The following is a 25,935-nucleotide window of genomic DNA, read 5'->3' as shown; positions in this document are numbered from 1 at the left end:
TACCAGATTTTTTTCTCTGGGACTTATAATAAATATTCTCACACTTTTAATAAAAATTTTATTTTTAATAAAAATTCCCATACCATTGAAGAACTGAAAACAGATAAACAGTATAAAATGAAATTTAAAAAATTACAGGAGCTATGTTATGAAAGGAAAATATAATTAAAAGGGCAAAAAGTTTATCTAAAAGTAGGTTTGGACTTTTCCACAGTTTTTATAAAATTCTGCCATGAAAATAAAAAATTGTTTTAAAATTAAGTTTAATGTGTTCTATAATAGTCAGTGATTATGTTTTTTTCGGTTATTTGATTTATGGACCATAAGGTACATTGGAAAAAGCATTTGAGAATGAAAGCCCTTTTTGATTTTAAATATATAAAAAAATTTTAGTTGAAAATGTAATTCTCTGTATTTTTAATTTTAAAATATACAATTGTTTGTTTTCATTAATTCGTTTTCCTTTTTTCCTTTCAGGTATTCTTTATGGTTGTTAGAATGTTCTCACGATTCAGGTCGTTGTCATGCTACAATGTTTTTTGGTTTATCATTTCAGTTTAGGATAATACTGGAAGAATTTGATGTACAAGATGGATTAAGAAAATTGTATAATGTGGTAATTAATAAAACTAGAGTTATATATGTTTATTTATATATATTGAAATTTATTTTTTTTTTTAGTTTTCTTTATTAACTTGGAATTTTTGAATGAATGGTTTCTAAAATTTGTAGATTTATTTTGTTACTCTGATCCAGCTAAAATTAAACATTCATCATTTAGAAACTTGATTGTTATAAGGAATTGTAGTCTACATCATGGGGATGACTTTTTTTTGATCGAGGGGATCAAAAAAAAATTTCTGCTTCTTTCTTGAATATTTTTAATTTTATTGACGGCTTCTTAGAAACAAAAAGCGTATGTATAAAATCTTTTTTGTACATTTGTATTAACAGTAATCTCATTCCTCTCTTGGTAAAAAGTTACTTTCTTTGCTAATGTAGCTAGCATTTAATTAAAATTTGGACTAAACTGATTCCCATTAAACTTAAAAAATTGCTTTATTTCAGAATTACTTGAAATTGTGTTAGTGAAACAGTTTTATATTTTTCATTCTACATTATTACAGACAATACTGCCTCTAAACAGGTAATCGAATTCAGACGATAGGTGTATTAAGTTATCAGTGCAGTAGATATACATGCTGATTTTTGAGGGCTAAAATCCCTTTCATAAAAATAACCTTTCCATAATATTCATAAGATTTTTCTTTGAAATAACATATGGGCTAATAAAATCAGATATTTCATTTTAATTCAACAAATTTTCAAACGTTTTATTGCATCACTATTTTTGATTTAGGTGATATTATCTATATAACTACCCACCTTATAGTGGCCAAAAAATATTTTTTTATATTTAAAAAAAAATTTCTCTGAGTAATAGCCTATTTTCTAACTTACCAACAGGTAAGAACAACCATTTTTGTCACTTTTTCCGTGAGCTGTAGAATTCTTATTTTACATCATACAGAGATCAAAAAGGGCTTTTTGGAAAGTGTAAAGATGGAACTTCATCTTAATGCACTCAAAATTCATTTTATTACATAAATAAATCTTGTAATGCTTACTAAAGTTACATTTACAAATTGTTATTTTTTCAAATTTTGGGCCCAAAATAAATAGTGAAGGGCTTAGGGTAACAGGCCTGTTTTTAACTCAGGCACTTATAAAAAAAATTGGACTGTTACCAAGTGTCCTTCATTAAAAAAAAATGGTGTAAGATTTTGAAAATGTCTCATTTTTGGGGGCCCAAAAACCATATGTGGGACAGGTGGCAAAAATCTGAAATGTTTACAGCAGTAAGTGATTTTTATATACAACTGTATAAAATTTATTTTGTTACTCAAAGAGGTTGATGAGTAATGAAGCCACCAAAACATAAAAACACCATTCCTTCTAACTGAGAACAATATATCCAAAAATTCACAGCATGTATTTTTTTGGATAATAATATAGGCCTACTTTACAAAATATTTTGATATGTCTATAATGAGATAGCTTATATTCTAGATAGTTTGTTACTTAAAAGTATGACTCGTACATACAAACTCATATTTAAATACGGAAGTGAATAGACATGCATGGATATGAAGCTTACGTAAATCTGAATGTAAACATTGTAGTAGGCTCAGTTATTGTTTTGATTTCAATGTGATATGTTGTATTGTTGGTAATGTACACTTGTTTATAAAGTAATTTTATTAGCAGTGAACTTCTCTTTTATGCGATAACTTTTATTTTTATTTTGTTAATTAGGGGATTTTTATTTTAGCTGTAGAGAACTGGGATAAAACAAAGTGAAGTGCAATTGGTAGTTTTATAATTTATACTAACTGTATTGTTATTTAAGAACCCTTGAATTTTATATAAACAGATTATGGAGTGTTCAGTTGGCATTCATACTGAAACAGTAATTGACTTCAATAGATCTTCAGTATTGCATAATATTTTAGGGTTTACTGAACAGCAAATAACATTGATATCTTTAAGAACAAAATGAAACAAAAAATATTTGTACTTTTCATAAAATCGAATATTTAGATAAATATTTTCATTTTAATGGGAAAATTTGCTCTGACCTATTTAGCTGTAAACCAGTTCAGAAATCTCGAGAAATATCTTTGACACTTTCAACAAGCAATCCAAATTTAAAATTAATTCCAGGCAGAGCACTGTGTACAAAATGTTTAAACAAAATACAAAACCCACAAGATGATACAGAAAGCAAACCGGAATGTCAAGATATATTTCAGCCTCAATATGGTATAGTCAAGTCGGTGAATAAAGCTTGTTCAGCACTTGACATTTCCTCCATTATGGTTTAAAAATTATCAAGCAGTGCAAAGGAACCAATTTAAAAAAAAATAAAGTTGCAAAAATAGCCGAGTCAGTTACTAGTAAATTAAACGATTCCTTTGATTTAAATATTTCTACAGAAGAAACCAGTTTAGTACCACAAAATTATTCTGATTTAGGTAGGGAATATGAAGAATTAATCATTAAAATAAAGGATAAAATGAAAACAGTTACATCAACCCAAAAAAAATTTCATATTTTAAGTTTATTACCAAGCAGCTAGAGCATTCAGAAAATTCAAAATGAGTTTGGTGTTAGTCAGTATGATGCCAGGCAAGAGGGATTGTGTCTCTGTAAGACAAACTAACTGGAAGAAAATTAATATTCAAAAAAGGCTTATTGTATGTAACTTAAAAGAATTGTACATAGCCTTCAAAGAAAAACATAATTTAAAAATTGGTTTTTCAAAATTTGCTGATTTAAGAGCTAAATTTTGTGTTCTGGTTGGTGGGTCAGGTACTCACTTTGTGTGTCTTCTACAAAATGGTAAAATTCATGTTATCTGCTCTAAAAATGAAATTTGATTGTAAAATTCTCCTTTCAACCATAGTACGTGGTGATATAGAAAATGAAACTTGCATGCTGTCACAAAGTGAAAACTGTCCAGGCAGTAATGAACTGCTCAGATTACTGCAAGAGAGCTGGGATGATCTTGATTCCGAAATTATCTTCAAACAGTGGGTTTCTGTTATCCATTGTGAACTAAATACTCAAATTCTTCCATTTCAAGAATACTTAGTTAAACTTAGTGAAAATTAAAATAATCTAAAAAGGCATCATTTCGTTGCAAAGAAACAAGCTAATTTCCTCAACATTAAAAAGGAAAACTTGTTGGAGGGTGAATGTATTGTAATGGGAGACTTTTCTCAAAAATCTCCTTTTCTGATACATGATGAAGTTGTCATATCACTGATCAAAAACTTATGCTACAGTACATCCATTTCTCATATATTTTAAAAAAGAAGGAAGATTACAAAGTCAAAGCTACTGTGTGATTAGTGAGTACTTTAAGCACAATACTACATCGTTCTTCTACTTCCAAAAGCAAGTTAAACTGTTACCACAAGTTAAACAATTTTTCTATTTTTCTGATTTTATTTTTTTATTTTTCAGTATAAAAACAAAAAAAAAAATACCTTAAATTTGTGCTACCATCAAGAAGATTTTGAAATTGCAGCTGAATGGCATTTTTTGCCTCATACCATGGAAAAGGACCATATGATGGGTATTGGTGGAACTGTAAAAAGGACTGTAACTACAGCAAGCCTCCAAAGGACAGTCAACAATCAAATTGTTGCATCTTCTGAAATGTACAATTATTGCAAAGACAATATTAAAAATATAACATTTATTGTCTGCTCTAATAAAGATGTTCAAGACTGAAGAATACCTCAGTTCTCGTTATCAGGTACAGTCGTTATCACAACGTTAACGACACAGTCGTTGTGTCGTTATCACAACAGTCTCAGAAACAAGGCCCTTTCATGTTTATATTCCAACAAATTGGAAATGTATTCTGAAAGTCCAGGCGACCTCTGAATCAGAAACATTTACATTAGTATCTGTACCCAAGGACATTAGTGTTTCTGATTGCTTTATAGGTTTACCAAATCCAAATTGTAAAAATGTCTGTTGCGTATGCGATGGCTAGTGGTGGTTAGGCAAAATCATTGAAGTCAAATGAAATTGAAGAGGAATATCGAATACACTTTTCCATCCGCAGGGTCCTGGTACGTCATTCAAGAAATCATTGAGGGATAATCAAACATGAGTTCAGCTGGAAAATATTTTAAAGATTCTCACACTTTTAGAACTTCTTCCATCAACTACTGGAAGAGGACACAACATTATACCAAAGTTGAACGAGGACTTAACAGTTCTATTCAATAAAAAAATGGCAGGAGCACTAAGTGTAAGTTTGTTATCAAAAAGTGCAAGATTTATTCATAATCTCCAATAGCAGGAATAAAATAAGGTAAAAGTGAGTTGAACAACTGGTTAATGTATTTGAATTGTTAATTGTTTTGTTATTATTACTTATCATTCTATAATTGACTATTTATCATTTTTTAATTGACTATTAATTATCAATTTATTCATTCTAATGAATATATAATGTTTAGTTATAATTTGAAAAAAATACATAAAATCAGTATTTGTGGATGTATTGTTTACGCTTAGAAGGAATGTTGTTTTTAGTGGTTTTTTGGATTCATTACTCATCAACCCCTTTGAGAACAAAATAAATTTTATATGGTTTTAAAGTACATAAAAAATACTTACTGCTGTAAAACATTTCAGATTTTTGTTACCTGTCCCAAATGTGGTTTTTGGCCCCCAAAAATAAGACATTTTCAAAATCTTTTGATTTGGTAGTCATTTTTCTTAATGAAGGACAACCGTCCTTAATGAAGTCTTAATGAAGGTAACCGTCCAATTTTGTTTTTATAAGTACTACTAGTACCTAAGAGTTAAAAGGTAAAAACAGGCCTGTTACCCTAAGCCCTTCATTATTTATTTAGAGCCCAAAATTTGAAAAATCTTTTTGTAAACATAACCTCAGTAAACATTACAAGATTTGGTTATGTAACAAAATGAATTTTGAGTATACTAAGATGAATTTGCATCTTTACTCGTTCCAAAAAGCCCTTTTTTCCCTTCTGTACAATTTAAAATAAGAATTCTACAGCTCATGGAAAATAATAATGTACAATAATAATAAATTTTGGACCGGATGTTTCTGTTTTTGCATAGTACCAGGTTACTGCAAAAAATTTTAAATTATCATATATATTTTTATGCTAGAAGAGTTTTTGATAATTTTGAACCTTTACTTTCAATATTGATTTTTCTGGTTCTATGTCTTTAATTTTATTATCTGAGAAGAGAGCCTTTTGCACAACCTATCGGAATTAGGTAAGTTTTATATAGTTTCTTTTTTCTATTATTTTAACTTTTATATTTTAAAGACTTTGTTCCCGATATTAGTTTTGAGTTTTATTTCACCTTTTTGACTGTTGTTTTAATAAATCTTTATTATATGATTAATATTAATTTTACGCCTTATAAGTTTTATTATTTTGGAGCTATTTTACACTTTTCTTAATAAAAATTCCAGGCGATGATAACGCTCAGGCATTTTTCACCCCCAGACAAAAAAAAAAGCTCATGAAAAAAGTGATGAAAATGTCTGTTTTTACCTGTTGGTGAGTTAGAAAATAGTCTATAACTCAAGAAAAATTTTATTTTTAAATACAAAAAAATATTTTTGACCACTAAAAGGTAGTTATCATATACCAAATATCATCAAAATCAAAATTAGAGATGTACTGATCATTTGTTGAATTAAAATTGAATACCCCAATTAATTTTATGTTGTATTTTTTTTAATTTGTAAGTGGCTTTGTTTGTATTACCTTGTGTTTTTTTCAGTTTTATAATAAATAAATAGTAATGATTTTTACAGGAAAGGGGAAGCACAGTGAGCCCAAAAGGCTGAGGTGCAGTGGATTATAAGACCTTCTCAAATGAAGGGTGTGAGTTTTTTTTAATAATGTTTTCTTTTCAAAATTGTGTAGTCTATAAAAAAAATGTATCAAGCCATTTTCAAAAAATGCTTATTCAGAATAGGCTTCCTTTGCCATTACTTTTTTTGTATTCACTTGTCTCTGTAAAACAAATCTCTAACCTGCTAAGGCTAAGGGAATAGTGTTTAATGTGTAGCTTAATATTCTTTAGTTAAAGACATTAGTTACCTTTTATCATAAGAGTGTTTTAGGAACATTCACAGTGTACTGTTTCTGTTCTGCCTTTTCCTTATGTGGAGTGAAGTTGTTATATTCTTATAATTGCAATTTTTACAATTGAAGATATTTGTACTGTAATACATAGTTCTCATTCAATATAATTTGGGAAATAATTTTTAATGCTATTATTAGTCTTGCTAGGGATTAGTGAAAATAATTTTTCATAGATTTATAAGCTAGAATTAGAGATAATTTATTTTTAATTGTTAAACATACTTTTAAATTTATGAAACATTTTTCGGTTGTAAAAACAACTTAGTTGTAATGAGAATATACATTAATATGAATTGAGAATATATTTAATTAATACATTATGAAAATGGATAAGTTTTTAAAAATGTTAAATATTTTGGTGAAATATAACTGTTTTGATGTCACCACTTCAATGAGGAATTTGATAAAAATATATTAAACTAAATGTATGGTTTACAGATGAGTACTTTGCCAATATTAGCTGTAGAAGACGAAACTCCTTTAAATGAAGATGAAGAATGTTCTGCAAGGCAAATTGTGCGACATGTTTGTGTTGCTTTGAAAAGGTACTTGGAGGCACATTTATATATAAAAGCTGAACAGTTAAGGCGTGCTCATATACGCGAATCTGGTACAGAGACTCAAAAATTAGATACTTCATTACCTAGTTACAAAGTAAGTTTTATAATAATGTCTGTTTACTAGAATTTCTGGTACGTAGGTTTTAAAATTTTCAGTCTTCAAATTCTCTTTCCACTTTTATCACATGTGTGTTATTAAATTAGAGTAATAAGAAATAAACTTTTGTAATTAATATATTTACTACAGAAGTAAATACAGCACATTGACATGCTATCCATGAAAGAACTTAATTATAATGATAAATTAAGTAGAACTGAATAAATTCAAAATCTAATTTTATCTTGTAGATTGTAATTTGATGATCTTTTTTTTAGCATTGATAGAGCTAAAATAAGATAACATACAAATTACTTTTTTTCCTAAATCAGTTAAAAATATAATTAAAACAATAGTTGGTAGCAGTGGTTGAAGTTATTTCAGAGAATCTCTTTTTAAATTTTATATGTAAACTAGCTGACCCGGCAATGCTTTGCTATTGCTAGATTTGAGTATATATATATATATCTATATAGATTACATTAACACAATTGAAAGTTTGATAAAACTTTAAAAAACTGAACGTTATGGGACTTCACAAAATGTAACCTTTCACTTTTACTCTATTTCCCTTTTCCCCATTTTCCCTGTTCCCTATTCATCTCCCCATTTCCATGGTCCCTTCCCCCTTCCACATTTCCTCCTTCCCCATTTCCTTTTTCAGTTTCTCCTTTCTCCTCATTTCCCTTTTCTGTGTTCCCGTTACTCTTTTCTTCTCCAATTTTCTCTTTTCCCCTTTCCCTTTTTTCCATTTTCCTGCGCATAAACTAGATCCAGTAGTTTTTTAGTCTACAGCAAACATGCATATGAACATTTCCTTTTGTGTATATAGAAGAAGAAAGTCTGTATATTTGTTTGTTTTGTAAATATCTCAACTCCGACACCACCTAGTAGGTATAGTTTTTGAAAAAAAATTATTTTCATGTAACTCATAATATTCTGAATATGAGCCAAATCGGATCACAAATGCAATTTATTCAAACATCTCAACCCCAGCGCCTTCTAGCGGGTCCATTTTTTGCAGAGGTATTTTTTTCCATGTAACACATATTCTGATTATGAGCCAAAATAATTATAAATACAATTTTTCTGAGTATCTCGACCCCAGCGTTATCTAGCGGTTCCATTTTTTGCAAAAAATATTTCTTTTCATGTAATTACTGTATACTCTGAATATGAGCCAAATCTGACCATAAATACAAATTTCATATCAAGTATGAAATTGTACCTGATATGAGAATTAAACCATACAAATTTCTCTGAAAATCTTGGTCAGGTGTTGTGATTTAGTTTCCTATGTCTGTTTCTGAAAAAGTCAGTACCAGCTTAAGACTTCATAATGTAGGGCTATCAGTACACCCAGATTATTGTAGTTTTCCCATTACATGACATTTTCAGAATATCTTTTCTTTGGTTAGCCAGTGTCTGCTATTATTTAAAGAAACATTAAGTTCAAATATGATCAGATAGTATCGAGTTTTTTAATTCTCTATCTCCAATTAGTACATTTGTTAATTATCAATCTGTAACATTTTTTATTCTTATTCTATATTAATTTAGTCTTTTTTATTTTTTACTGTTAATTTTCAGGCTTACAAAAGCAGTCCAGAAGAAATAGAAGAGCAGATTACTACATTATTACAGCTTATGTCATTTAGAGCTTCTTGGCCTCCTGTTGATGAACTTATGAGACTTGGTGGAATCACTTTACTTCTTCAAGTAATTGCATTTGCTTATGAATGGAACTTTTCTGGCCGGTAAGTAGTTTAATCTTAAAATTTTTTAATGTGTATTTGGGTACATATGTTTATAATTTGTCATCAGTTCAATTAATAAAATAAATTGTCAGTTTCATGGTCTGTAAGAGTGTACAGTAATTCTTTAATTAAAAATTCTTATACTGAAAAATTTTTTAATCAAATAGTTGAATGTGTGTGTGCGCATGCGTGCGTGCGTGCATATGTTTAAATAACCATAAACAACGGTTTTCCTGTATTATTGTTATTATTAAATTCTGGTTTAATTTTGTGACATATTAACAGTAGCTTATTTTGTGCAGTTTTAAATTTAATAATAGTCTCTTTCTAACAAATATATTTAGTATTTGAAGCTTAATTTTTGTACCAACTAGGTTAAGGTGGAAAACCATAATGGAATAGTAAATAAATAATACAGATATTGTACTGGAACAGGTGATTCATGTAATGAAATATAGATTTGATTTTATTTTCACCCTTATATAACTATTGAAAAGCTAAAACTGTGTAATTAGCCCTAGCATTTTGCATAAGATTTTTTTTTATAAACAACATCCTATAGTTGGTGACCATTCATGATTTAGCAATATTCTTGCATTTGTGAGTTCAAGTTGCAGTAACTATCTGCAATATAATAGAGATCACTTCACTCTCTCATGAATCCTAGGCTTCAGTTCATTAATCCCTTGAAGATCTTTTAAAACCTCAGCTTCCCATCAAAAAAGAAAATCCTCTCAAAAGTAAATCATATACGGAAGCTCCAGTGATTTCACAAGCTAGATCATGTCACCATTCTAAGTCACAAAGTGGTATCTAAAAAGATTTTGTATATTGTTATTCAGTATTTTCATATTTTCACTACTATCTTGCTGAACCATGTGTTTACTGGATAATTTTCAGTTCATCTTTGAAAAACATTATATCATGCTGCTTTATGGGACTGAAATTATTTATAACTTCGTGGTCATCACCATTAACAACAGAAATACTGTCCTGTAATTCCTTTTATTGATAGTACTTATTATTAAATTTTCACTCCATAATGATCTGTGTTATAAAAATCAATAATCATCTACAGCGTAATAGAAAAGGTTTTGCTTTGCTTAATAAAACCACCTAAGATGAAATGAGCTTTATCAAACATCCAAAGATTTTTCAGGAATTTTCATTTTATGTCGTATTTTGGTATAAAATATTGAGCTTAAATAAACTCTTCCTAAAATCATGTCTCGGTTCTCAGATCATCTGAATCTTTTATTGAAACAAGTTTAAATCTAGAGTCCATGTTCTGCCCAAAGAGCTGTAAGAAAAAGCTGATGTTACAACATGACTCTGTGCAGGATCAAGGCTCTGAATTCTGACAGTTTCTGATGGTAGGATATTTTTTATTTGGTCTGAATTTCTTTTTAATGTATACATTCTGTAGTTTCAACATTTTCAATCCATATCTTTATAATGTGAGCTGGTGAATTTGGATAATGACTCCAAAAGTGATTGTGATAACAAAATTCTCATTGTCCAATTTTATTGCAATTTCTTTACTACAAACACACCTGCGTAATGTTCTCCCAACCAAAGCTTCATTGTAACTGGCCAACGTTGATTGGGGAATAAACACAGCAACTCAAACTTTTTCAGCTTAAGTCGTGGGCTTTCCACTGAACATATCAAAAAGTAAAGTGAAATTTAAAAAACCATTATTTTTATTTATACTTTCAGAAATGAAGTATGATTATTATTTTTCAACATAATTCTGTCTTACTTTTATACATTTTGGCTAACTTCTATCAAGCTTCTGAATTCCTTCCTGGGAGAAACTTTTCTATCCTGATGCATAGGAAATATTTGCACCGCTTCCATCATGACCTCACCAGAACTAAAGTGATTCCCTTACAGCTCTTCTTTTAATGAGATAAAAATATGAAAATTACACAGAGCCAGGTTAGAACTTTTTAATGGGTTGTCCAGCAGCTCAAAATCAAGATCTTGAAGGGAAAGGATTGTTTTGTAGCCGTATTAAGTCAGGTGTTAACCTGAAGCAAAATTTCACTTTTTGAAATTTAGCTGTGCTCTATAGGCTTGATGTTTGGCCTTCAATGTTTGCAGTAGGTCATATTAGTTTTCACCATACTCCATTTTCATATTAAAGTGTAAAGTTAATAAAAACTGTACCTTTCATATCATAGAATTTCATAATCAGATTTTCTGCAGATGTGTTTTTCATTTTTTTTTACTGTAGGAGATAAAGGGTGTTTCCAGATACAACTTTGTCAGTTACTTTCATGTTCTAAATGATGGATTCATGTGTTTTCAGTGATTATTATCCACTTCTGAAATGATTCTCCTTCATCTTCATAATTTTTCAAGCTCTTTTGGGAAATTTTTAGATAACTCTGTTTGTGGTATCTTCTCGGTTGACATGGAGTCCATTGAGCAAACTTTTCAAAAGTTTAAAATATAATGATTGAAAATGAAAAATGCACAGCCATGACTTAAGTTCAACTCATTTAGTAAAATATACGAGGGTAAATCAAATATAAACAGGATGTTTGTTCCTGAGCATCTGTGGTTGGAAGGACTGAGCCCATGCTACTAGTATGCTTGGGTGAGGTCATTAGGAGTGGGAAGTGCTGGCCATTCCACACACCCAACCAATTCGTCAGTAATGCTCACGATGTCAGAGCAACAGATGCACCCCCCCTGTTTATATTTGATCTACTCTTGCTAATAAAAGTTTGAGTATAATTATGAGCAGGAGAATATCTCTAGTAAATAATACTAAGTAAATAACTAAATGATACCTAGGTATATTAATGTAATACTAATTTATTTGGTAATTTTAAGAAGAAATTCATGTCATGTTAGCCAGATCACACATTTTAATTATTTTTAATTTATAATTTTCGATGGATTTATTTTATTTATTTATTTATTTACAATTTAAAACTTACATGGTCATCCGTCAGACCTAAGTCTGTCGACAGATATACTAAAGAGTTATTATTACATTATTAAGTGGTTAATGTAATAACCAATTTTATGTAACAACTAAAGATATTATTAGTTTTATAATACTTATGTTGATTAGTCTCTTAAGTTTGGTGTTTTTGTTTGTTTTTTTTTTATTATTTATATTGAATAATCTTAGTTTTAATTTTTACATAGATAATCAAAAGTTACTTTGCCATTTGTTGTTTACCAATTATTAGTGTGCACAGGGCTGAAACGGTACGCAGTGCACTAGATGTATTGTGCATCTGTGCCGTGATGCCACGTGTTCAGCTTCACCTGTGTGAGCGTGTTGATCTGCCTGATGAAACTATGACTGTTGGAATGAATGTTATTCTTGGTGCTGCTGAAGGTGAGATTGTCGCTGATCCAGATGTACAAAGAGCTGCACTTGGAGTTTTAAATACATGTGTCTGCGCACCAATTCACAGGGTATTTATTTTCTTTGAGCATATAAAAATGTAAGATTATTTAAAAATAATTGGCATGATTTTAAAGTTTTATCTTAATAGTTAATTCAAAGAGAAGAAGTTACTGGTGGAGGATGATATCACATTGACTTTGAGTTTATTTTCCTTTCTCTATAGCCTTCCTGTTTTCTTATATCTGAACTCTTCTCTTCTAGATGGTAGATAGATAATTGTCAGATGTTGCATAGGTTATTGCATCATCTGTTAGCTACTGGAGGCAGCTATTTTAATTTTGTTACTGTGTTAATGATTACACCTGCGTATCCTGTTTACCAAAACTTGTGTCCTGTCTGGAGTATCAGACAGAAGAGTATGAATGTCTTGGAATGCCAAGCTTCTTACTTTAACAGTCAATGGATATTTATTATTTTTCTGGTGAAACCTATTTTTAACATTACTTGTTCTAATGATTGGCTATTTGTAACACTTTTTATCTGTTCCACCAAAAGCCTGTAATAAAATTTTTAGAATTTCATACCTGTAATGTTTTTAGCATTTTTAATGTCATTTATAAGCCAATAGTTAAAATTTGTAAAGATATTTTTCAACACTTCTCAGTGACCATATTGCACACCACTACAATATGGCCATTAATTTATCTGTTTAACAACCTCCAATAGAATGGATTTTTTTGTATAAAAAAGTCCCAAAAAGGAAAAAAATTATACGTTGGTGTAAATGTTACTGAAGTTTGTGGAATAGCAAATAAAGTTTAATTTAGATCAGCAGTTTATTGAATTCTTTTTTTCAATTCTGTTCACAGTACTTATTTTAATTTGTTTTTGATGGACATAGTAATTTGTAGAAAAAAAATATAAAGTGCTTGACCATTATTAAGAAATTTCTTTCAGAGAAGTTAATTAACTTTTTTTTTTCACTTGATTTATTGACATGATTATTTAACATTGACTGATTTATTGTAGTGTAATTTTAATAGAACCTGATGATTTCATGTTTAGTTGGCAGCATCAATTAAATTAAAGACAGCCAGAATTTATTCAGCCACCCTAAACTCATGTAATAATCCAACCTCACTATTTAATGAAAATAATTTATTACATAAAACTGATGAAAATTAATTGCCTAATGATTCTGTAATGTTAGATTACACTCTATAATATTTATATGACTCTGTAATGTTAGAGTACTTGAATTAGTTTTAAAATCATATCGAATTAAATAACAATTGATATAAATTGCCTTTATCAATCTAAATGTTGAATAATGTAATTGTTCGTGATTATTCACGATAGATAGGTTCACGGTTGAAAGGTTGGTTAACAGAATATCACAACCATTATTGAGTAGTAAAAGTATATTGCTTGAAGGTTAGAATACTATAGAATAAAATAATGGTAAGATTTTACATTTCACTCATAACATTTTCCTGCTAAAATACTACTATTTTTCTTCATTCCTATGAAACTATTGCAACAGATTTTTACTGTACTTCATTCTGTTACTTTCTAACTTAACTTTTAATATAAAAATATAGTAATTTGATACTTACTTAATATCTTATAAGTATTATTTGTCAGTTTTTGTTTTAGATTATTTTTTTTTTAGTTTATTCTTTATGATAATTGTTTGTACTGAATCTTTAAATAAATACATGTACAGTTTAATAATAATTTATTAAAGTAAAATCAGTTGTTATTTTGAATTTTCCTTATATGTCATCTATCATTAAAAGTTTTTTAACCTTTTCCCATCACAATGATCCGCGGTTGATTAGCGCTCCGTGAAAATATTATGTTTGTATCTGATTGTCTCCCTTCATAGTCTTATGCAACCCTCTTATGAAAAAAATTTCAAAAAATTACAGTATATTAAAGAGATTTAACAGATTTTGACAAAATAAACCGTTACGATTGGATATTTTTTATGCCTGAAACAACAAAAAATTTGAAACAGTACAAAAATGACGATAATTTAATTGCAGAATTTTTTTTGCGCATTTCTACCGCATCTTTTATTAGCGAAAATTTTTTTTTTTGCTTTGTGTTTATGAAACATAGTTTGCTGATTTTAAAAATAATACTTTCAAGCAAATCGGTTGAAAATTGGGCAAAATATCACTCAAAAGGCTATTCAGATTGACAAAAAACCATTTTTACTGTATACTCTTATTTATTACGAATCTATATGTGTTACATGTTTACCGATATCATTTGTCAGAAAAGATATTTATAGGCCTCAAGTAAAAGTGACATATTTATGACCACAAATACCTTATTTTTTTTTGTGTGCCATGTATCATAATTTATTATGTTTTTCAATACATCGATATGTTGCTAATAAGATAAGCTATTTTTGTAAATAATAAATAAATCTGTAATCCTCATAGCAGTTATAATACACAAGTCACACACACACACAAGCACATTTCTGAGAAAAAAATGGTCATATTCTTTCTAGTCTAAATAAAACATTTTACATCGTATAAAAGTCGTTCAAATTGTGTAATAAAACTGATTCCTTTGTGAATATAAAAAAAATTACCGACTTAGATCCCATATAAAATGATTTTGTAACAGCGTTTAATGATTTTGTAACTGATGCCGCACATAGCCAGTTTAATGGCTACATTATCTGAAAAGGTTAAAAATATTTTCTTCTGTAGCATAATAGAAGATAGGTCAGGGATTCAAGACCTTCCCACTTCATAACACAATTTATCTAGTGAACATTCTCTTAATTTTTTCAGGTTTTTTTTTTGAATTACATTTTTCCATTTTCTCAAATGGCTTGTATTTTTCTGCACAAAGAGAATTTTTCTTTCTTATAAAGATTTACATTGACAAATAATTCAACATCATGATTTACTTTATGTAATTTGTAGGAGGCATTGTTGAATTATAAACATGCTGATACTAGTTTTTGGCATTTGTCTTGTTAGAAACTGAAAATTATGGAAAATCATATGAATTCCCAGATTTTGTTTATCTACTTTGGAGAATGTTTAATATTTTATTGTTTACAATTTCAGTTTTATATTTCTCAAAAAAAAAATTATCAAAATAAACAGAGAAAAATACAAATTATTCTTTAATTTAAAAATAATAACCACTAATTATGATCGGTTTACAGAATTAAAATTTATTGAGTATCAAGAAGCCAAGATGATTATTGGTGGTCTGTCTTAACAGATTCATAGTCATTCATCCTCCTTCTAAAGGACCTGTAATCTTGATATTGTCTTACAATTAGTACATTTTCTTCTACCATTATTACACATGAAACTTGGATTTTTCTTGTTATTATCCTTTTGTCTTAGCCATGCGAATTTGCAATCCAGTTCTGTTTCCTTTTACCTACCCTGATGATAGTTTACTGTTATTTCCACTAACATTTGGATATTTTACATTCTTTGACTTCTAATATTTTTTTTTCTTTAACCTCCTCCTGACCACGTTCAAAAATTGTTTATATTAATATGTACTTCAGTACAGTATAGTGCTAAAAATTAAATAAATTTTCTCTGGTGTCAGTCTGATAGTCTGCAAAACATTGATGACATATACTCTTTTGCTCATAAGATCTGTGACTTACTATGCCCATAGGTGATTTACTATGGAATTAACAAATCTAACTTTAAAATATTAATGATGTATATTATTTTGCTCATTAAGGTCTGTGACCCTGAAATTCATGGTACGGAATTTTATATTTGTATGTGATTTACTATGGAATTAACATATCTAACTTTAAATGTGTTATTGTCTTCTGAAATATTTATTATTTTCTGTCCTTATTTTAATTTTTAATTATTTTTTACTGTCTTTTACTTTTTCTGCTCTGTTAAACTTTCAGCAATAAGCTACGCAATCAGTGTTTCTTATTACGTGGCAAAACTGATTTATACATTTTAATACTCAACAGATTATTATGACTAAATTGTTTCTTTAGATTTATTACCGATGCAATTGCTGTATTCAAAGAATATTTTCTTCCTGAAAATAATATTTGTTTGAATCATTCAGTAATAATCGATTAAGTGAATGTTTGTTTTTTTAATTTTTGTAATATGCTTTCTGAAGTTCTTCACATAATCTAGTGAATTTTTATTATTAAAAATTTCTGTTATTTTTTTCTGAGCATTAAAAATACGATATTGCAGTTTTTAAAATTGCTTCAGTTGTTCCTGTATGGCTGCCAACTTCTTTGTCTTTTTTAAATAGAAACATATAATTCTTTTGCTTATTTTAATAGAAAACATCATTTTAAGACTGTCATTTGGATATTTTTTGTATAAAAGCAACTGTTCAAAACCTACACATGATCTCCAGTTGGACTTACAGTTTTGTCTACAGTACTCATATATTTTGAATCCAGATCTTCAGTGTTGTAAATTTATTATTTTGTTATTGTTTTAGTGAAATGTTTATTTTTAATTTTCTTTTTTTAGGTACCTTATAAAAGTGAAATTTTTTATTATTAACAGTTTTTTACCACTAGTTAAATGTTCAAGTCATATGAGGTGTGTGAATCATAAAAAATCAAATGATTTATTTCAATTTTTGAAGATAAATTAATACTTTAAAAAACTGAAAAATTACAAAATTTTAATTTTAGAAAATAAACTATTTACAAGGCTAATCTCATTTTTTTAAATATTTTTACTTATACAGTATTACTTCGATTTTTTTATCTGTATTCATGCAGAGATAGAAGAATGCAATAAAATATTCACTGTCTTAGAATTTTCCAGCACTGGTTAGGAGGATCATTTTCCTCATTTAGAACTATGAATATAATTTTGTCATTTATTCACAGTTTACATTAATTCCACATTTTTGGCAAAGTTAGTACATTGTGCATATTGATTATGTCTTATCCATCTTCTTTTCAACACCATCATCGATTGTATGAGGAATATCAAATCGATGATAAATCCTCTGTATACCATGATTTAATAATTAATGTTTTTTGTCATTCCACATGTAGGCTTCAAGAGACTGTGACTACTGAATGGTTGCATTTAGGAAAAATAACCAAAAATATAAAAGGCAAGGTCACTTCCTATTAGAAAATGTATAATTTACACTGGAAACATGAATTGTAATAGGAAAGATTAAGTTGGTCGTAATATTGATTTTCAATTTTAAGAGCTTATACCTAAACATTTATGTTAAGAAAAAAATACACAAAAAGAAGATAATCTTAAAATAACGTTTTCTCTATCAAATAAACAAAAAATTAAAAGTTTCCATTTAAAAAGTTTAACATAATAAAATTGACCTCCATATTGGAAAAATGTCAATTCATATTTTTAACATGCAGGAAAAATTGAAGTTCTCCATTTAAATTTTTATTTTATTTGTAAATCTCATGGGTTCAGAGATCATAATGGGGCACACTTAAAATCAACACTGTATAATATCAACTATATCATAATTTTGTTATTTTGTCTTATTAAATTTATGCGGCCTATGTTCTTTATGGTCGCAGAAAAGTGCCACAGAATGCAATTATGAAAATGTCTTTTAAGCAGTTAGCATCTGATTGTTGTCTAACATTCTCAAAATGTTTCAAAATGTTACTTCTTTGAATGTTTCAAGGTATTTTGCTGATTTAGGTTTTAAGGTATTACTGTTCGTCATTATTTATTTATATTTATATAAATATCATTTGCCATTATTATTTATAATAATTTTTTAATTAAACAATTATTTTATGTATAAATATTTTCATTATTATTATTATTATTACTAATATTTTACTTTAAGAATTTAATGACATTATGTTTCATTTAATTTTTATTTATTTTATAATTTTTTTTATTTATTAAGGAAAATAATTTTCTTTATTGTATTTTTTCTCTTCATTTTCCACTTGCCTCTTCTCTTCACTTAATGGTCTTCTCAGGAATCTTCAATATCTTGTCAAAGAAGTATTTTTCAGACACCTTGGTCTGTTGCTGGTACATCCCAATCATCTAAGAAGCATGATGTATGTATATATTACGTGAATCTAATTAATGAATTAGAAAAAAAGTATTGATAAATTTTGTTTGTTTATTTATGTGTTGCATACTAAATAAAATAATAAATGACATCAATCTAAAAAAAAAAAAATAAACAAAATAAGTTAATACAATAAGTTAATATAATAAGTTAAAAAGTTAACAGTCTAGCAATTTAAAATTTTTTCTAGCAATTAAAAATTTCTCTTTCCATGTCTTTTGCCTACAGTGGGCAGGCAATCTTTATTTAATGTTCCCTAGAATTTCATATGTTGTGTTTAAAATATATTAAGTTTTTAAAATTTTTCTAAAATAATTATTCTAATTGAAAAAATAGTTTATTATTTATGAGATAAGATAAATTAATTTATGAATTGTTAGGATTCTTAGCTTTTTGAATAATTTCAACTGATAAAAGTTTTCAAATTCATATTGTTTAAAAAACACATCATACTATCTTTTTTAACCTTTTCACTGTTTATTAAATTTGATTCACGAAATGTTCATGAATGTCTAATGTTCATGAATGTACCAGTATATTTTGTAGCAACTGTATTTTCATGTTTTCTAATGTTCTGTGCAGTTTGTTACTAATTTCAGTCACTGTATGTCCTCTATTTTCTGTATGTACTTTTCCTCTATTTAAAAATAAATTGTTACTGTATTTAACATGATTTGTTTTTATTTTTATAAAATTTTTAACCCATCTGTCACATCACACTTGAATAAACTAAACAGAGGCAATTTGCAAAATTTTTGCACGGGTCCATTTGTTAAACCTTATATGATTTTTTTTTTTTATAATTGTCACTTTCAAAATTATATTAAATCACAAACTTATGTTAAAAAGAACAAATACATTAAAATTAGCTGATTATTATTTCAAATAAGGAACCAAAAAACTTATAAAAACCTTTTAGCATGCGAAGGAAAACAAATGAAAACTTTTGATAGTTACACATATTGCCTGCTTATAAAACTTAAATTAACCTGATTTGATTATATTTAAAACAAGAAATTAAGGGTTTTTTTTAAAAAATAAATATGAAGTAGCTGAACATTCGGACAATGTCCGTCCTATTTTATTATCTGACATTAGGTGACAACATATGTTAAAGATTTGATAATGTTATTTTTTTAACTGAAATCAGTCAAATAGACTAGTGAAGAGAGAATTCTCCAGTTTAACCAAAGTAAAATAAACCAGTGAAAGGGTTAAATATGTATAAGACTCTGTATATGGTATAAAAGACACTTATACTTTGAAAACAAAAAAAAAGTCACTTATTCATAAAAATAATATGTTCACTTATAACAAACCAAACAATGGAACTATTTTTACATTATGTAGAATAGCATAATAGGAAGGACCTTATTAAGCCTTTGTTTGTATTTTTACTAAAATGTCATACAATTAGAAAGTTTTTAACCAATTTATTAAATTAGAGTAATATTACTCTTTTCAAGTTTTTAAATTATACTAATGTAATAAATCGTAATTTTACTCGTTTAACATGTATTTAAATATGTTCTCATATCTTTCAATTAACACATTAAAAATTGTTATTTTTCTGTTCCAGTTTTTTTCATTTATTACTTTTACACAGATGCATGATTAATTTTTTGTATAAGTATACTAATATGGACTATAACCACTTCTTATTTTTTATTAATTAATTTTATATTTTTTAATGCTGCTCTGATCGAGGTTTTTTATGGTTTCCTTGATCTTTTTTTCAAATTCTGGAGCAGTTTTTTTATCCATGCAGTAACATATATAGCATTCTAATATGATTACATAATATAATTATGTTCTGACCTAATTAAAGAATTCATTTACTTACCTCCTTCAGCAGTTAACTACATGAAGGGTTACAGGTGACTCGGTAAATCACCCTGATCTACCTTGGTTGTAGAACTTTCCTTTCCCACGACATGCTCCTTTCTTCATGTTTGAGCCCTTCTCTTTTTATTGGTCATATGAATATAGATCATATCCTCCTGCTAGGTTCTTCTCCCTTAGGATCTCAGGACCTGAAAAACTTGTGTGTATTGATGATATCCAGTGAGGGGCTGCATGTAAACAGTATAAGGATTCTATTTCCTATACAGTGGATGGATAATAAACTTAAGGGCTATTAGCTTAAGTGCCTGTTGGATAAATCCAGATCCCTAAATCCCTCCCCTTATTAAAAAACCCTACAGGAATACATCTGTTATCTTTCAAACACTTCCTGAACCAATTTAGTCAGTTTTTTCCTTTTTTTTTTAGTATAGGTTGTTAAGTCATTATTAAGAGGTTGATCTTTTGAGAGCATTTATCTTTAAAGCTATAGCTTTAACTATTAGGATTCAGATTAATTTTATTTCCTTTTACAAGGGACATTCATATATAAACCAGAATTTTGCCGCACAGATTGAGGAAGAGCACTAAATGTGGTGGGGCACTGGAAGTAGTTAGTAGGATAAGTGTGGAGGGGAGCAGCTGGCCAGCTATGCCAGTATATCATATTCCCATGTCAATAGCAGAATGTCTGAGCAGGAGATACCATCGTCTGTGTGTAATGAATTATAATCTGATCTATTACCAACGAAGGTGTTAAATCTTCTGAAATCTTAACTCAACTTAGGCAGTATTTGGAGATACTACGCTGTCAAAAACTCAAGTGTTTGAAGTTTGAAGTGTAATTGAATTGAATTTAATTTTGAAGTGGTCATTATATAGTGGAGAACAAAAGTCATGGATGTCATCCACGAACCAATGATGACAACATTCAGATCATTCGTGACCTTGTGGAAGGTGATCGCTGTATAACCGTTGCTGAAATTGTATCAGAGGGGCATAAAAATTGGGAGTGTTTATACAATGTTGTCAGACACTTTGATACACAAAAATGTTGGCGAGGTTGGTTCCACATCTTCTCACTGAGGCACAGAGAAATATCCGGAAGGACATCTGTCCACAGCTTCTGAATTGTTTTGAGGAAGAAGAAGAGGCAGTCTTGGACCATATTGTGACCTCAGTGAAACGCAGATCCACCACTAAACTTTGGAAAGCAAGAGAAAAAGTATGGATTGGTGGGAAAGTGGGAAGGGGGCACACCGATCAAGGCCAAGACATGCTTGTCAGCTGGAAAAGTTCTGGCAACTATGTTTTGGGTCTCAAAGGGGTGCTGCCGATTAATTTCCTTCATGAAAAAAGGATGGTAAATGCACCATACTACTGCCAGTTGTTGGATGATGTCGGTGCTGCTTATAACAACAAATAACGCCGGCAACTGATTTTCAATGACGTAACAGCATACAGCAGCTCAGATTCATGATAAACCTATTAAAATTCATTTGACACCTTTTGGAACACCCACCATACAGTCCAGATTTCATGTGTAATTTCCATTTGTTTGGTCTGCTGCAAGAAGCTTTAGGAGAGAAAAAATTTGAAGATGATGCTGCATTCAAGCATTATGTGCACAATTGGTTGTTGGGACACCCATCTTGCTTTTTTTTATAAGGGGATCAGGCAGTTACCCATTTGGTGAAGAAAAGTATTTCTATTGAAGGAAACTATGTGCAAAAATAAGGTAATTTATTTGTTACATTATCTAATATCCATAAGCTATGTAAACAAATACCAGTTTATATTTGAATTACCTTCATGTTTTTCAAAATACCTAATCCCTGTGAAGTTTTAGGTATAGCGAAATCGTTTTGCAGGTAGATCCATTTCCCATATTGTTCAAAACCGATTTGTTTAGTCAATGTAAATTTCCTAAAAATGTTTAAAATTTATCATGCGACCGAGACACTTTGCAATTAGAGGTATGGACACATGTAAGATCTCTAGTGTAAGTTGTTTCAGTCTCTCATTTAGTTATTTAACTATATGCAAACTATTTTTGTTATATTCACTATTTTTATGTGGATAAAGTAATTAGAGGAATAAGAAGTGTAAGAATGGAACACATCTAAGATCAAACCACATAAACATCTTTACTATTACACCTGAGTAAATAATCAACGTTTTAAAATAAAATGATAGGGTGTCATAATAATATCTGAATTATGGAAATCTAGAAATTATACATATTGCCTAATTTTAATATACTTCAATTTTTTAATAAGTTAATTACCAAATATTCTTTGAAAAAATACAGATTCTTAAAATTATGCACATATTGCATCCTACAATTTTTTAAAATTAAGTTATTACAGTTATCTTGTATTAAAAATTTTTCAAATAGAAGTTATGCTAAATTGTGATTTAAACAGTTAGGTCATTTAAAAGATATTTAATATTTAAAAGAAGAATGTTGTTTGTATGACCTGGCATAATGATAGCCTTTTACTTATAATTTATATTTAGTTTAAGTTCATGGTTGGATGCAATTTAATGAATTAACAAAGCTGATCATGATTTTTGTTATATGTTGACCAATAAAATAATGTTTAGGTTATAAAAGCAAAATTCAGATTTTTAGGTAAATATAAGATTGTGGATTTAAAGTTTTTTTTTAGATTACAGCTTATTAGACAATGGAATGTTTAATGGTAGAGAAAAAAAAAGTTAAAACTGGGAAATATATAGCAGAAAGTGTTCAAATATTACAATTGATAAAAAAGAACAAACGTTTAAAATTATATTACTAATTTTTTTCTAGGTGGGTGGTTCAGTAGCTCGGTATTCAACGAATGGTTCAGCAAAGAAAAGAACACATAGTTTAAAGAGTAGTGAGGAAATAATTGAAAAATTATGGGATTGTGTTCGTTCCAATAATGGTATTATGGTAAGAAATTTTTTATGTTTATATTTTATTAGTTAACCACACATATCAGGAATGGTCAGCCTGAGGTTTTAGAAGACTACCACTGCTAAAATTACTAAACCACTTCTTTGATATAGAATAATTTAAATTTACATTTCACTTTTAGGAAAGTTTGTTTTTGATACAGATGTTGCAAACTTCAATACAATTTCAGAAAATTAACATCATTCAGCATCTTCACCTTTTATGCTGAAGGTTTTGGGTTCATTCCTGATCAGGCTTGGCATTTTTCATATGCTATAAATATTTTGTATTACATTCAAAGTATTAGAATATTTCATGGTTAGAAGCATACACAAAGTTTCAGTCATGGAAGCTGACTATTTATACTAATGGCTGATAATATTTATCCAGCATGGCTTTAGTTTCGTGTATCTTTCAGAAAGTAATGTTTGATCAATACATGAAATTCTCTTTTGTCCACTTCTTACGCATCACAATACTTGATAAATTCAAACAACTGCCAGCCACAGAATTATAAATGTATCTGACTGAAACTTTCTGTATGCTCCTAGCAGAGATGTAAAAAACTAAGAATGACTTCAATAATGTTGTTACGAGGACTATCTCTTGATGTTCCACAGGCTTAACAAATACTCCTTGTATACCCTGTGAGTTGGATGCTTATATTTATATACAAATGTAAACTGTTTTAGGCACTCATCTCTCCCCTTATTCCTCATTTGAATTCATAATTCGAAGACATAGGAATGATCTAATAACTCCAGTGTAGATCTAAAATGGACCATACTTGTAGATTTATTTTATTTAAAATTAATTTTATCATGACTAAAGTTTGGATGTATATCAATTCACACATGAAAAACTATTTTAAATAAGTTTTTTTGTTTCTGACTTTACTCTGTGATCTCAGTAGGGTATGTATGACATTTCCAGATTATGTACTTGACTTTCATGAGCTAGATTACGTTCAGTTTCATCTGTTCCAGAAGGGATTTTACTGTAATAAAATAATGAGTAATTTTTGGAGAATGTGATTTAAGTATAGCATCACTAACATTTTGTCATCTTTATTAACACAACAGATGTATACTATGCTTGCATCACATGCTTATATTTACATATTCAACTTATTTCAGCATTAGCACTGTAAATTCAGTGAATTCTTACAGAAAAAGACTTAAAAAATATTGTAACAAGACTGGTATAATGGACCTGAGTAACAGATTCCTCCTAATTAAGAAGAAAGTAGTAGAAAATATAATAATGGGAGAATCCAGAAAGGGGCTAAAAGAAACCCTTTTTGTTAATGTAACAGGCCTGTTTAACAGTCATCTTTTGTAATACTGCCCACTGATTCACTAAACACATGTTTGTTCCATGATAAGAGTTACCCGACCAGGGTAGGAATTTCATGGGAATGTGGTTCACACACATTTCACCGAATGCTTCTATGGTTCAAGTAAAGAAGGTAAGAGTATAAATACAACGGGGAAGACCAGTTGAAATCAGTTCAGCGCGATTATGGTGATGTTATAAGTGATTAGAGTACACCAAAACAAGAAATGGTTCGGTTAGTTAGTGTAAGAGTTAGTTAAAGAGATAATGTACTATATTTCATTCATAAATTGTTAGGATAGTTTTATTTGTGAACAGTAAAGGTATATGCAGCGAAAGAACTTTATACTTGTCTTACCTATTATATTATTATTGTTAATATAAGACTAGTGGTTAAAAGTGTTAAGACTAGCGGCCATGTTAATGTCTTTAGTCAATGGGACTGAATTCTAGTTTTCATTGTTTATCTACGCGTCAATAAATCCTGATGATTACTTTTAAATTCTCTTTTGTATGTAATCTCTAATTATATAAACATTTTCAATTGTCAGTCTCTCAATATCTTGATCAAGTCATGAACATGTGACAACATGTATTCTTGAGTAATATTTCTGTTACTTGATAATATTTTATTGATTGTTTTTGAAAGTTACATTACATTGCATCAGCAGTGTTCATTACAGAGAACTCTGTGACTCTAGTTTTGACTATAATACACTTTTTCAAATATTTTTGAATTGTATAAGAGTTGTATCATAAAATTGTACTTTTAATACCTGTTATATAATGTTTTAATCTGTAAATTTCAGTACTATAGTTAATTTATTTGTGTTGCAATTAAATTATAAATAGTGATAAACTAACCTTGTGTATAGCTTTGTTTCTTCAAAAATACCTTCACTTGTAACACAGAACATTAAAAATAAGAATTGATTTTAAAAGTTACATCATTGCATAAAGAAAATGTTTGTTTTATGTGAAGTAAAAAGAAAAAAAATAGTATTAAGTAGTTGATTAATTAACTGCATCTCAGTAAAAAAAAAAAAAACTCATTGGAGGAATGGAGGTTTGGGAGAAATAATATAAATAAGAAATTTCCTATCTGCACTACAGTAAAAGTCTAAAAAAAATCTAAATTATGTTTAAAAACTGAACCATTTTAAACAACTTTACGCTGGTTTCTGAGTATGAATAAAATTACTATTCAAAGAGATAATAGATTTCTTTAACACAGCATTT

At 28.7% G+C, this 25,935-nt stretch overlaps 1 protein-coding gene across 6 annotated transcripts in view; it reads left to right on the top strand.

Annotated features, from left to right (window-relative positions):
* Positions 1–25,935, top strand: part of mahj (LisH and WD40 domain-containing protein mahjong) — a 113,746-nt gene that overhangs the window by 34,960 nt on the left and 52,851 nt on the right. For 3 of the 6 annotated variants that reach the window (XM_075372417.1, XM_075372418.1, XM_075372422.1), the window contains exons 11-16: positions 478–616; positions 7,155–7,370; positions 8,964–9,130; positions 12,340–12,571; positions 18,478–18,561; positions 23,233–23,358. In XM_075372417.1, coding sequence (XP_075228532.1) covers positions 478–616; positions 7,155–7,370; positions 8,964–9,130; positions 12,340–12,571; positions 18,478–18,561; positions 23,233–23,358 — 964 coding nt within the window. The remainder of the gene's footprint in view (positions 1–477; positions 617–7,154; positions 7,371–8,963; positions 9,131–12,339; positions 12,572–18,477; positions 18,562–23,232; positions 23,359–25,935) is intronic. The other 3 variants (XM_075372419.1, XM_075372421.1, XM_075372420.1) reach the window with 3 other exon arrangements.

The sequence above is a fragment of the Lycorma delicatula genome, chromosome 8 (genome assembly GCF_047948215.1).
Source record: "Lycorma delicatula isolate Av1 chromosome 8, ASM4794821v1, whole genome shotgun sequence".
Lineage (NCBI taxonomy): Eukaryota > Metazoa > Arthropoda > Insecta > Hemiptera > Fulgoridae > Lycorma > Lycorma delicatula.
This window is presented reverse-complemented; position numbering and strand designations above follow the sequence as displayed.